General features: G+C 34.6%; 1 protein-coding gene across 1 annotated transcript; it reads left to right on the forward strand.

Annotated features, from left to right (window-relative positions):
- Positions 1-392: 392 nt before the first annotated feature.
- On the forward strand, positions 393-10,926 carry LOC137818205 (phospholipase D gamma 1-like). The gene is made up of 10 exons (XM_068621482.1): positions 393-2,390; positions 5,073-5,189; positions 5,508-5,702; positions 6,670-6,918; positions 7,033-7,101; positions 7,221-7,368; positions 8,027-8,175; positions 9,341-9,520; positions 9,838-10,035; positions 10,457-10,926. Exons 1-10 carry the CDS (start codon positions 777-779, stop codon positions 10,748-10,750), a joined length of 3,213 nt encoding a protein of 1,070 aa, XP_068477583.1. The 5' UTR covers positions 393-776; the 3' UTR covers positions 10,751-10,926.
- Positions 10,927-14,909: the final 3,983 nt, after the last annotated feature.

A 14,909-nucleotide genomic window follows, 5' to 3' on the forward strand; every position in this document is an offset into this window, starting at 1 on the left:
GGAGAGTATCTGCGAAGACACTCCGATCAAGTCAGTCTGAGAGCTAGGTATCTTGGGTGTTGTGTCCATTCTGCTCTAAATGGGCTCTGACTGTTATAAGTTTGTTTTAGAGTCTAAAAGGCTCAATTGTGCTTTAACTGTGTTTATCACTAAATTGATTTATTTATATCTAATTACGTGTTTAATTGTGCATCTTTTCAGATTTGACTAGCTGTGTTACAACAACTAAAAATAAAATTAAAAAAACTAACATCTTTAGTAAACTATTAAATGAAATTGCAGTAATACACATTATTTTTTATAAACAAAGAAAGAATTAAATATATTTTTTTATCTTGGAGATAGTAAATTTATTTTTCTCATTTAATAATAGCTATGGAAAAGAAAAAGGTTCCTTAACTTAACTTGGTAAAAGTTGTCAGTGGGAAGAAGCCAAGAGAGATCCATCTTCATACCCTGCAATGCAATGCATCTTCTTCTTCGTCGAACCTTCGAAATCATAAACCTTTCCCTCTCTTTCCTCACACAATTTTTGTCTTTCTTCCAACTTCCTAATTCTCCGGTGCACCTTTTATTTGTATTAACATCATTCTCCAAAAGAATCCCTTAATTTTTCACGCGATCATTTCAATTCAGCGTTCTTTTTCTATGTTTTCTTGTGTCGTCTTGTGCAATCAATTCCCCTTATGCTAATTCCATCTGGGGTGTGATCCTTTTGAATGAAAGATCAAATCTTTAAGTTGAACTGATAATTCAATTCTGAGTTGTTTTCATCAATGGACAATTATGGGTCTTCACAACATCCATATAGGTATCCAAACCCGTATTGGTACCCTCGCAACACCCCTCCATATGCACCATCACCACCACAACCACCGTATCCATATCCATCAAATCCTCCAGATACCTTCACCTACTCATACCCCCCAACTCCTCCACCACCCTCAGCACCTTATTCTAGCCACACAGACCATTCCTCATACCCTCCTCCTCCACCACCACCACCACCTCATGATTCCTTTGACTTTCCTATCCCTCAATCACCCAATCCTTACCCTCAACAAGGTCCTCCAGAATGGAGTGTCACAGGAGGTGAAATACCCCAAACTAGTGATAGTTATAACCCTGTCTGTTCTATTTACCCTCCTTTGGATGATGGCATGAGCATGATCAGGTTTTCTGATACCCCAAGTACACTAAACCCTCAACAAGGTCCTCCAGAATGGAGTGTCACAGGAGGTGAAATACCCCAAACTAGTGATAGTTATAACCCTGTCTGTTCTATTTACCCTCCTTTGGATGATGGCATGAGCATTATCAGGCTTTCTGATACCCCAAGTACACTTTCATTGTTGACAAATTCCCCTTCAATTTCAAGATATGATAGAGATGAGTTTTATGGTGGCTCTATCTACTCCCCCTCAGATTTGGATCAGGAAGACCCTACTAGACTTTCTTCTCAATCTGATGACTCAATGAATAATCAGAGCATGCAGATTGTCCCAGTTCAGAGCAAATCGTCTCTGCCAGTTCTGCTCCTGCATGGGAATTTAGATATTTGGGTTCATCGAGCCAAACACCTTCCAAACATGGACATGTTCCATAAGACTTTGGGAGATGTGTTTGGGAGGTTTCCTGGAAATGTCAACAAGATGGATGGAACGGTAAGCCGAAAGATTACCAGTGATCCTTATGTAACAATTTCTGTGTCAAATGCTGTAATTGGGAGGACTTTTGTGCTTAGCAATAGTGAAAACCCTGTGTGGGAGCAACATTTCTATGTTCCTGTTGCGCATCATGTAGCTGAAGTTCATTTTGTTGTGAAGGACAGTGATGTGGTGGGTTCACAGCTCATTGGTATTGTGGCAATTCCAGCTGAACAAATATACTCAGGGGAAAAGATACAAGAGACCTACCCCATTTTGAATAGCAGTGGGAAGCCTTGTAAGCCAGGTGCTGTCTTGGAATTATCCATTCAGTACATTCCAATGGAGAAACTTATCACTTATCATCAAGGAGTTGGAGCTGGTCCTGAATATTTTGGGGTTTCTGGCACGTATTTTCCATTGAGGAAAGGTGGAACGGTAACTCTGTATCAAGATGCTCATGTCCCAGATGGTTGTCTGCCTAAAGTTATGCTTGAGCATCGCATGCATTATAATCATGGAAAGTGTTGGCATGACATCTTTGATGCCATACGTGCAGCTCAGAGATTGGTTTACATTACGGGGTGGTCACTGTGGCACAAAGTTAGGTTGGTAAGGGATGCTGGCAATGCAAGAAATTACAACCTGGGTGAACTTCTAAGGGCTAAGTCATCGGAGGGAGTAAGAGTGCTTCTCCTTGTATGGGATGACCCTACATCAAGAAGCATTCTTGGTTACAAAATGGTTTGTAATGTTTCTTTTATGTTTCCTATTACTGTATTTCTGGTTGGGGAGGATTAGGTGTGTGTTCGGTTTATTGTTTGCACTCATTCCTAGTCGGTTTGAACAGGAAAGTATGTGTCACAAGCGATTAATTTTAATGCTTAGAAATGGATATCCAATGTAGGACATGGTTTTCAAATGTCTACATGTGGACTCTTTTGCTGCATATTGTTATCATAATTAAGCATTCTATTTTTTTTGGAATTTTGTTCATTTTGACAAGTGACAGCTTTGAAACTAATGATGGAAAAAAATGGATAGATGTTGGTTATTGTGAATAGAAACTCAAGAACGTAAAAATCGTTCAAGAGTTGATTGTATATTTAATAAGGCCAAGTGAGGTCACTATTCATCTTGGAAGCCATTTTCTAAATTTTAGGAGAATCGGAGCATCTCATTATTTTGAAGGATTACTGTCATTTATTCTACACTTTATTTTTATCTGTTTGTAATTTTGTAATCCCTATTTAATTGAGAATATGCTATTTATAATTTTCTTTTTCTTCCTTCTTTCTATAAAATGTATCATTTCTCATATGAAATAATACCGAGATGAAATGGCTTTCTTCAGACTCTGCTCATAGTTCAGTTCCACTTAGTAAAATCTCTGTTTTTGTCTTTCCAATGGACTGACAGAACTATATGCAAATCAAACTCTGTTTACAGTTGGATATGGGTGGGGCTTCATAATATTGGCTTGTGATATTTCTTTTCCATATACAATTAATCTGTCATTAAGTAATACTAACAATAGGTAACTTGCTATTGACCTTTGTCTAAATGATTATTTCCATATGGTATGTAAAAGAGTAAAGAGAGAGCGAAAGGTTTAGGAAGAAGAGAGAGAGATTGAGAGAACTTTAGTATATGATCTTATTCTTTACATGCAGCCTGGGTATTAATAGTACCCAGTGCAGTATGTAATACAAGTAAACAGTTAGGACTGTTATAAACAGTTATTACTGTTATACCTAATATCCCCCTTAAATTGATGGTTTAGGATACACCATTAATTTATGTGAGAGGGCTGAAAAAGGGCCAACACTTAAAGGTTTCGTGAAAACATCAGCGATCTGTAAAGTAGCAGGGACATAGAGAAGGTGCAGTTGCTTTTGTTGAATAGCATCACGAACAAAATGGAGGTCAAGCTCAAAGTGCTTGGTCTTGGAGTGCATAATAGGATTGGATGCAAGAAGAACAGTGCCATGGTTATCCGAGCAAATGGTGAGTAGAGTAGGAGGAAGACGAAGTTCAGTGAGCAGATTCTGGATCCATTTGAGTTCAGCAAGCGTAACAGCAATGCTGCGATATTCTGCTTCAGTAGAGCTGCGAGAAACAACCTTTTGTTACTTTGAAAGCCAAGCAATAGGATTCGAGCCAAGATAGACAACAAGGTCGGAGGTAGATTTCCTATCATCAGGGTCAGAACCCCAATTAGCATCAGCAAAGGCATTGAGAGTGAGTTAAGAAGGGCGCCGAAGATGAAGACCATGAGGGGTAGTGCCAGCTAGGTAACGGAGAATACGTTTAATAGCATTCCAGTGGTGATGTTGAGGGTTGTTCATGAACTGGCATGCTCTGTTGACGCTATAGGCGAGTTCAGGACGAGTAATGAGTATATATTGAAGCGAGCCTACCACTGAGTGATAGAATGAAGGATCGTCTACAGCAGTGGTAGCGTCTATTGTTAGACGAGTAGTGGAGAGCATGGGTGTTGGTTGAGGCTTGGAAGAGAGCATGTTGGTTTTATGAAGGAGATCCTAAATGTATTTAGTTTGAGATAGATGTAAGCCTCCATCCAACGTCCAAGTGGCTTCAATCCCGAGAAAGTAATGAAGAGTCCCAAGGTCCTTTAGGGCAAAGTGCTGACTGAGAGAGTGAATTAGACGTTGAATGGCACTGTTAGAGTTCCCTGTGATTAGTATATCATCAACATAGATTAGGATAAAGAGAGTAATGTTGTTGTGGAAGTGAAGGAAAAGAGAGGGGTCACTTATAGTAGGATGAAAACCAAGAGAAATCAAGGTGGTACTTAGCTTGTGAAACCAGGATCTGGGTGCTTGCTTCAACCCATAGAGAGCTTTGGTAAGTTTGCAAACAGTGTTGGAGTCACCAGTTTCAAAACCAGGAGGTTGACTCATGTAGACAGATTCCTCAAGGTCACCATACTAAATCTTTGTGTGTGTTTCTTGGCTATGCCTCCTATCACAAAGGTTACATGTGTCTCTCTCCCACTGGGCGTATGTATATTACTCGTCATCAGCATGAAACTCAAAGAAAACATGATTATCACGGGCGAACCTGGAAACACTTACTAGATTTTTAGAAATAGTAGGAACATGCAGAAGGTGGTGTAAAGAGAAGGTATTATGAGTATTAAGATCTGTAAAAGTTGCAGAACCAATAGAAGTAATAGGAAGTTGGAAACCATTACCTACAACCACCTTTGCCGAACCTGTGTAAGGAGTTGTTGTGGAAAGATTGGTGCCATGAGCAGTGAGATGATGGGAATTTTAAACATAGTTTTGATTGAAACCATAGTTTTGTTAAGAATCATGAACAAATTTTGCTTTTTGATTGAAACCATAGTTTTATGATATGATTTTATTTTAATTATGCAAAAAATTTCTGGTTTACATTCAGGATGGTGTAATGGCAACTCATGACGAGGAAACTAGACGATTTTTCAAGCACTCTTCTGTGCAAGTGCTGCTTTGTCCTCGCATTGCTGGAAAACGACACAGCTGGGCCAAACAAAAGGTTTGGATTGACAATGATTCAACCCATTAAAATATTTTTATTTACTGGAACAGTTGATTCATTGTCTTAGAATATTTTAAACAATCTCCTCCTGTTCCCAGTTTGGTATACTTTATGGGGACATACTACTACTGATAGGGTGGTTCCATTTGGTAGTTTTCCTAACTTTTTTTCATGAATGTCAGAATTTATGACAAGATTTAGTTTCTTTAGCTGTTTCTATATCTACATCTTTGCATTGGATCTCTGTATGGTTCACATACTTCTACAATATCAGTTCTAGAGTTCCAAAATAATTATTTTCTTTCTAATTATCAGGAAGTTGGAACAATATATACACATCATCAGAAAACTGTAATTGTGGATGCTGATGCTGGAAATGGCAAAAGAAAAATTGTAGCATTTGTTGGTGGACTTGATTTGTGCGATGGGCGATATGATGATCCCCACCATCCTCTCTTTAGGTCACTGCAGACACTGCATAAGGATGACTATCACAACCCTACTTTCACGGTAGTATATTTCTGTTTGGTTGTATTATCACTAGATTTTTCCATCAATCATTTCATAGGCAACAAAAGTAAATGTGTAAATTAAAGCCAAGCCACTAAGGTTTATAATATAACTCCAATTTTTAGTAGTTCTTGAAGAAACCAAATTTCGGCAAAGAAATATTTCCATATTCTTATGTAGGGAAGATTAAAGGATTAGTTTTAAGTGTATGTTGTGATAAGTTCAACACACTTTGAATAGTAAATCTATCATTGCCAGTCGTGTAGAACCTCATATAATTAGAGCTGTTAAAATGGGCTACCCAGCCTAGCCCACCACGGGTTGGCCATTTAGTTCGGCTTGGCTCACCACAAGTTAGTGGGTTAAATAGGCCGAAATTCACTTAATTTAAAAATTGCAGATTTTTAGTTTTTTTTCTTCAATCTCTTTTTTTCTAATATGAAAATTGGAACCAATTTACTGGAATAACCATAACAAAAAAAATCATCACATTCATATGCACACAAATGACCATCACATATGTTAATATATATAAAAAAATAATACCTGAAAATGATAATTTCTAAATATCATACTAATATGCATACAAAGCACAAACACTAAATGATAATTTTAAATAACATCCAAGTAATTATCACTGGTTGATGAGCCAGCCTGGCTAACCATGGGTTCAACTCAGTGAGCTGGGTTCTCAGTAGGCCGGGTTGGCTCACAGGCTTTGACCCACTTTGACAATATAATGTGTTGTTGCTATCTAGATGGTCTTTGAACATGTAAATCTATTCCATATACTGACACATCTAAAATTTTCCTACAAATTCATAGTAGAGATGTTCTCCTATTTTATTAGCCTTGCAATAAAAAATAATGGAAGTATGTAGCTAAGAACTAATACATATCAATTTTAAAACAAAGTTTGTAGCTAGAAGACCATATTATTCTGATGATGTGGATTTTACAATGATAGGGCAATACTGGTGGCTGTCCACGGGAGCCATGGCATGACTTACATTCTAAAATTGATGGTCCAGCAGCTTATGATGTTTTGACCAACTTCGAGGAGCGCTGGTTAAGAGCTGCAAAACCTGAAGGGGTTAAAAAATTTACAAGTTCATATGATGATGCATTGCTTAAGCTAGACAGAATAAAAGATATTATCAGTTCTACTGATGATCTTAATTTTAATGAGGATAATCCTGCATCATGGCATGTTCAGGTGCTCATTTGATTAGTGCTGAATAGAGATTTAGAATTTCTAGAAGCAGTTTAATTTCTTCTCATTTTTGCAAGTTAAAGGAAACCATTGAATATGCATGCTTTTGGAATACAGATATTTCGTTCAATTGATTCAAATTCTGTCATGGGATTTCCGAAGGAGCCAAAAGATGCATCAAGTGTGGTAAGTGAAAGGTTTTAATGTTTCTAAGTTTTCTTTCTCAGGCTAGATTTCAATTCATCAGACATGAGTCACCGTATGTGTGATGAAGGGATAGTTAAAATACTACTGTGTTTATGCAGAATCTAGTATGTGGGAAGAATGTGCTGATTGACATGAGTATACATACAGCATATATAAAGGCCATTCGCGCTGCACAACATTACATTTATATTGAGAATCAATATTTCATTGGGTCTTCATATAATTGGAATCAATATAAAGACCTTGGTATGCAACTCTTTATTCTGAACATGTTCGCCTTTTACTTCAAGAATTCCTTCTTTTACTGTGCTGAAGATTTTGAAGAGCATAAATTGTTATGGTATATCACTTTTTATAAAGGATAAAGCATCCTAAGACAAAATTCATTATGCAGAATTTATATTTTACTAATTAAACTTAATGATCTACGAATTATGTAAAAGAAAAAAGACCAGTTCCTTTCAAATCCATGATATGTTATTTTGGTGCATTTTATATGGATCAAAGGCTCTGGAAATTACACGAGTATCTAATAGAAGATAGTGTGGTACATTTTTTCTATAACATTAAATTGTTTGTAGCCAAATCTTACTAAAATATAAATCCCTGTGGTTTCCTCTAGAGGTTAATAATTGAATATTTAACTTGTTCTAATTGTATTTTCAAGGTTTTATCAAATGTTTAGTTCCTTTTATACATTCATGACATATCAACTGTATCTTTTAGTTGTTATTTTTCTTTGGCTATGTTGTTGCAAGGAGATTTCAACCTACAACCTCTAGCAACCTACTTGACACTCCTGCTGGATTTTATGTAATCACATACTGGGTGAAGATGAATAACTGAGGTTGATTAGATTGTTTCAAATATGTCCTTTCAACGTTAAAGTTCCATGTTTTTTCAGGAGCAAATAATTTAATTCCGATGGAAATTGCACTGAAGATTGCTGCAAAGATAAGGGCAAATGAGAGATTTGCAGTGTACATTGTTATTCCAATGTGGCCGGAGGGTGTCCCAACAGGTGCTGCCACTCAAAGGATTCTATTTTGGCAGGTATGCTTCAACTCACCAGATAAAGGCCAGTAGTTTTTGTTTGACAAGGATTTCATTGAACTTTCATAATATCTACCTGGATTCCTGCTTTATGAATCGTGATTTTTGAACACCCAGACGACCTGTTGATCAGAAAAAAATGACTAAAACTTATATGAGGCTGGAACAACCTTTAAGTTGATAATAGTTATGCGACTTCTCGCCCCATAATATACTCTAAAGAAACCTGGCTTGATCACTAGTCTGACTGTTTTAATAAAAAAAGTGTATAAATGCTGTAAAGAATGAGTATTAGTTATTTATTTAATCGAAATGATAAGGCCTATGAGAAATATTCTTTTCCATTGAGTTATATTCTGGCTTTCCTTTTATGAAATGTTTGAGTTCCTGTCTTTTAGGTTTTTGATTGGTCACCCTGGCATCTAGTTGCATATAATCTCTATTTTAATCATAGACCAGTATTACATTTTTTTCCCCTATGCTTTCTGCTTTAGAGCTCGTGGCTTCTTTTTCCAACAACTGAGCCTTTTCTCGTTACATTGGAGCAGCTGCATGGATCAACAATTTCATTTGGCATTATAAAAAGCCAAACTTTCATCGAAATTACTTACCTTGCAGTTAGATACGGAATTTCACAATTTCTAAGATATTCAAGTACATTGAATTTGAATTGATCTCATTTTAAATTGTTTCATTTTTAAAATGTTTTGTTTGGACAAAACAATTCAAATTTATTGAATTTTAATTTTTTTTCATTTGAATAAAGTATTTCAATTACAACCAAATGTAAACAGTTGTTTAAATATCAAACAATTGTTAATAATTAAAAAAATTAATATTGTTGATCTTCTTTAGTCTATTTTGGTTTATGTTATTTTCAGTCAAAGTCTGTATGAATTTTTCCAATTGATATTTGTTGAAGCTTTTTCTCGGTTAATGCTGATTGAGATTGTATTAATTGATTTCTACCACAATTATTTGGGTTACATCGATAATATTATTTTTATGATGTTGTTGATTGGGGTATTTCTTTTGCCGACTTTTTTATGGGTGTCGGCTGAAAAATTCCCCCAATAACATTAACCAAAAACAATCCTAGTTATAGGGCCTTAAAGGACTTGGTTCTTGCACTTCTTACTCTCTTTTCTTTTTCCTTAAATTTCAGCATAAAACAATGCAAATGATGTATGGGACAATTTACAAGGCTTTGGTTGAAGTTGGGCTTGAAGGAGCATTCTCTCCACAAGACTATTTGAACTTCTTCTGTCTTGGTAATCGTGAGGCAATAGATATGTATGAGAATGTCAGGGTGTCTGGAACTCCTCCGCCAGCAAATAGTCCACAAGTATGACTGCTATGCTCCCATTCCCTCTTCCCTTCTCAATTACATTTTTCTACTTGCACAGTGTCATGAAGCTTTGAGTTTGTGTAAAGCTATAGATATCTAGTACCAATGAATAAAAAAAAGTTTATTCCAGATAAGTCATTATTTTGTTAGCGTGTAAACAGCTCCCGCAACACAAGAGGTGAAAAGTTATGTCCTAAAAGTAGGACAGATATTGTGACTATCATTATAAGCTTTTTAAATGGTCTATTTTGTGGCATGCAATCACTTTTTAATGAATGTAATTGTAAACTTGTGGGGTGGTTCTCTTTGTCCAGGCAATTAGTAGAAACAATCGACGATTCATGATTTATGTTCATTCAAAAGGCATGATAGTTGATGATGAATATGTGATATTGGGGTCTGCCAACATCAATCAACGCTCTATGGAAGGAACAAGGGACACCGAGATTGCAATGGGTGCCTACCAACCTTATCATACCTGGGCAAGAAGACAGTTTTATCCACTTGGGCAGGTAAGCTTTGTTAAAGTTAGTACATTGTTTCTTCTCATATTTTCTTAAGCCTTTATGTTATGGCAACTGTTGATTGAAAAATCAATACTTGAAGTTGTGATAACAAATTGTAATTCCACACACTAGCTTTTAAAATGTACATTTCACTCTTGGGGAGTTAAATCCAAGCAACCAGCCAACCTGGCCCATATCTTCAGGCCACAAAGCCTGCATCTTTGGCTTCTCTAATTCCCTACAAATATGCATTTTGAAGGAACTAAAAGTATTTAACTTCAGATGCTCAATTATATGTTTTGTTATGCAGTGGAAGAATATGGGTTGTGAATAGCTGGAATAGTATTTTCACACTGTTATTTTTACATTTATGTATTAACACATTTCCTGAACTCACTGTAATTCATTGTGAAACTATACCATGAAGATCCATGGATATAGAATGTCACTTTGGGCCGAACATACAGGTACCATTGAAGACTGTTTTTCACAACCAGAAAGCCTCGAATGTGTTAGGAGGATTAGAAGAATGGGTGAACTGAACTGGAAACAATTTGCATCAAATGATGCAACAGAGATGACAGGGCATCTGCTCAAGTACCCAGTAGAAGTCGATAGAAAGGGTAAGGTCAGATCCCTTCCTGGCCAGGATGAGTTCCCAGATGTTGGAGGAAAGATTATAGGATCATTTATTGCCATTCAGGAAAATCTAACCATTTGATTATTTTTTTACCTTCACATTGTTGGCAATTAGGATGTAGGAATCTTGAAATGCAATATAGTTGAAGAATCACCCTTTTCAGTGTATATAGTAATAATATCTCTTTCACTCATTTTCCTGTCTTGTATACTTACAAACCACTTGCTAAATATTATCACTCCCTCCTTTTTCTATCAGTCTAGCTTACTACTATAAACATGTTTTGCAAATTGTAATTTAGAAAACTACCAGGTTTGGGATTTGGGGTTTATGGTTTATGGTTTATGGTTTGGAAGGGAGAAGCAAAGACTTGATTAGAGATTCTCGAAGAAACTTGTAAATTTCCCACCTAAAATTTCTGTGATCAATTGATATTGATTTTCCATCCTCTATTACCAAGAACAACATGGACACAGTTGATAATAATAACAATAAAAGAAAATAAAGTTTGTGCTGGAATTTATCTTGAGCTTTTGATTGGTGATCCTTGTAAACATTGTACTTGTAAGAATAGCGTAGCTCAACAGTAAGGCTTTGACTAACTGATATTTTTCCAAAACTTAGCAACCAAACTAAGAGAAACAATGAATCAAGGCTCTTAGCATACTTCTTTGCATGTCATCAATAGCATCTGAATCTCTTCACAAATTTTCTGAATGGTTTAGATTGTTGGCTTTGAAATTATGATTTTCTTACTACACGCATAGTCTATCTATAGTAATTTATATGGGGAAGAAACTGTGATTTTCTCAAGCTTTCTAAGGAATTTAAGATTCCCAACCCAACACAATATGCATTTATAATCATACAAGTCACAAGCAACAGACACCAAGTAACAAGAACATGTAGCGTGACGTGGTAATTGCACTTATCCTTATAATGTGACATAGACATATTTATTATTAGGAGAAACTTTATTGGCAATTGCATACGCACCTTTTCTCATTAAACAATCGCATCTTCTCGTAAACTAACATTTAAGGAACAGTTTCTTACATTGAAGAACAAGGAAGTTGCACTTTCTTGAGTTTCACTTGTTGTTTATACGTTCAAACTTTATTGTCAAGGTAGGAGATGATATTAGGCATGCCACCAAAAAAGGGGCAAGAGACAATAACGTTACATAAATTGAGAAAAAGAGTTGCTTAAATTGTATAAAATTAAAAGCAAAATGATCTGTCATGATGCAAGAGATAAAAAATTACAAATTATTACATATAGTATCTATCATTCAAGTTTTCATTTATTTTGATACATATATTCTATTGCATCGAGTTAACCTGATCACTTCCTAAATTTTTTATTATAAAAAACAAAAAAAAAACTAAAATTCCAACTAATTAATTTTAATGTGATTTTTTTTAATTATGATATTGGTATGGATTATCTAAGTGTTATTCCATTTTGTTGTATGTCTGGAGTTAGTTTTATTTAATATTTTACTCAGTAGTGGTGAGGATTTAATTAAATGCAATTGGGTTGAGAGCTTTGCATGTCAAACACAATGAAAATCAACACATCATACAACTGCATTTAGAAAGGTGAAAAGGTGTAAATGAAACTATGAACAAGTTGTAACTTTTACAAAGCACTTATTAGGGAAGAAACAATGCATTGCCCTTCCTTCAAATCGTTTTAGTTTTCTCATAGGTTAACATTACAGTGACAACAGTTTTTCTAAACAAATTTAACCCGGTTAGAAATTTCCTGATTCTGGTACATAGTTAAAAATTTCCTTTTACAACAGCATTTAAGTAAATAAATGTAGAATATTTGTCACTATTTTTCCTACATGTTGAAGGCTTTAAAGTATTGGACTCTGAGTTACAGAAATCAGTACCATGTATCAGGATGTTCATGGTGGACCCAAAGTTCATTCACCAAGTTGGGCCACACCACATTATGGTCAATAGAAAGAGTGCCACAAAGGCCAGAAAACCAAAACCAAGTGCTACAAGGTTCATCTTCACAAAATAGGAAAGACACAACACACCAATTAAGGTCCACCTCAAAACTTCTGTAACTTTATGATGAAGATAACTGAACCAATCTGGTGGCAGCAATTATTCAGCATATTCTCTGCTACCACATGGGCCATTCTGTCAAATTTGTGTGAAGCAACCCAATTGCAAGACTAATCTTCAAAGGCAAAAGTTCTTCTCATTTGCTGATACTGAATAATTGCCTCTATATTCCTGAAGGATTTGTAACCCCCTTTAGCGTGTGGCAGATGTTTGCATTATCCTCTATGGTTTGAAAAACAAGTTCCTAAAATTACAAGGACTGTCTGTGTCAGAAGTTGAGAGCATCTCATGCCACAAAATTTGAGTTAGCTTGTATTTTCCTGTGTGTTCCACTAATAAAGGATCATTCATGTGGTCTCTTTTATCACCACCGTTATTGCACCCTGACAATGTTTGCTATTGAAAGACATCCCAGTTGAGCTTATATGCTCAGTGCTAAAGTGGAGATAAACTCTGTTCATACCATATGGCTATGAATCAAAGGATAGTATGATGTCTGCATGTGATATGTTAGCCATTAGCCTTACATGGTATTCTCAAAATGCTTCTTATACCCCATATATGTTCAGTACTTAGACTGTACTACATGTATGAACACTTACCAACATCATGCATATATAGTATAGTTAGCACTAATCAAGTTTTTTTAAGCATGATCCTTAAATTTATATGTATGGAATAGCATCTGTTCAAAAAGTTAACCTTAAATGACTTTTAGTTTTTCAAAGATTCATTCCTAACTCTATATCAGCATATACACCTTGTGTTCAGTAAAAGAAAATACAAAATGATTACTTACTCTGTACTCAATAAGTCTATCCATGTAAAACATAGATTTGTTCACTAATTGTTTACTTTGCAACTAATGAAACAATTTTTTGTTCCACTCTTTTTCATCTTGGAGTTCTTAAGAATAATTTTGTTTACTAAAATTATACCTATCTTATTCTTTATTATCTTTTATTGGTTATATTTTACGGTTCTACATGTAGTATTTATATTAGGGATGATAGATAGATTATTATTTTAGATATTATTTAAATTTATCTCGATTTTAATGAGAAATATCACATAAGTATGAGTATATTCAATGTTTTAAATTGGGGTGGAATAAAGTTGGAGATGTACATAGTCACTCTATCATTATATTCACTCTCTTCTAAATTAATAAAACATATTTATTTTATTAGATAACTTAAAAAAAATGGTTTTATTGTTCTTTTTTATTTATTTTTATTTAATTTAAAGAATCCTTATTTGTTACACAACTTTTTCATTTTTATCTCAATTGTTCAATAAATTTTTCACTTAATTTTTCTTTTATCTTATTATAACTTTGTTTCTTTGTGTAACTTTTTTTGGACATTATATTTTAAAAAAAGTAAACTTTAATTTTAGGGTTTAGAACTTCTAATCTAAATCTTAAACTATAAACCCTAAACTCTAAATCATAAATTCTAAACTTTAATTTTAATTAAATTTCACAAATCTTTAATTTATTAGGTAACTTAAAAATATCTTTAATTCTTAACTCAATTTCATTTCAAGAATTCTTCTTTTTGACATACAAAATTTTCTTCTCTCTAATGAGAGAAATAGGAGATGTTGTAGTTATTATAAAAAAATTACTTTATGAAATTATTAATTAATAACATTTCTTTCTTTGTGATTTTTATCTTTTGTAAAAATATTTAATTAATAATAAAACGTTGGTATTGGCATGAATACAAGTATACCTCCTAAAACACTGTTTTGGGCCAATGAGAACAGACTAAGATAAATATGAATTTTTATGGACATGTGGAATAAAAGATTGAAGATATTTAAAATATATTTTCAATTTTATATAAAAAAAAAAGTGTTGTATTTTGTGGAACTTCTTCTAGACAATCCAACAGTTAGGCTCCAAATTCATGTGTTGTGTGTAAAATTCTTTTGGCAGCAGTTACAGAACAGAGCCGTACAAAAATGTTTGTGCAATAAAAGAAAATTTATGTTCTGTTATTCCAAACTCTTGGTAGCAAAAGTTGGCAACTAGCTAAGACTCAAGAGACTTAACCAAACTCTCCATTTTGGAACAATTTTTCTTTTCAAATCATAGCATCATAGCATAACATTACCATAATCAAAGACATTTTTATCTAATATAACATCCT

The sequence above is a fragment of the Phaseolus vulgaris genome, chromosome 10 (assembly GCF_000499845.2).
Source record: "Phaseolus vulgaris cultivar G19833 chromosome 10, P. vulgaris v2.0, whole genome shotgun sequence".
Classification (NCBI taxonomy): Eukaryota; Viridiplantae; Streptophyta; class Magnoliopsida; order Fabales; family Fabaceae; genus Phaseolus; species Phaseolus vulgaris.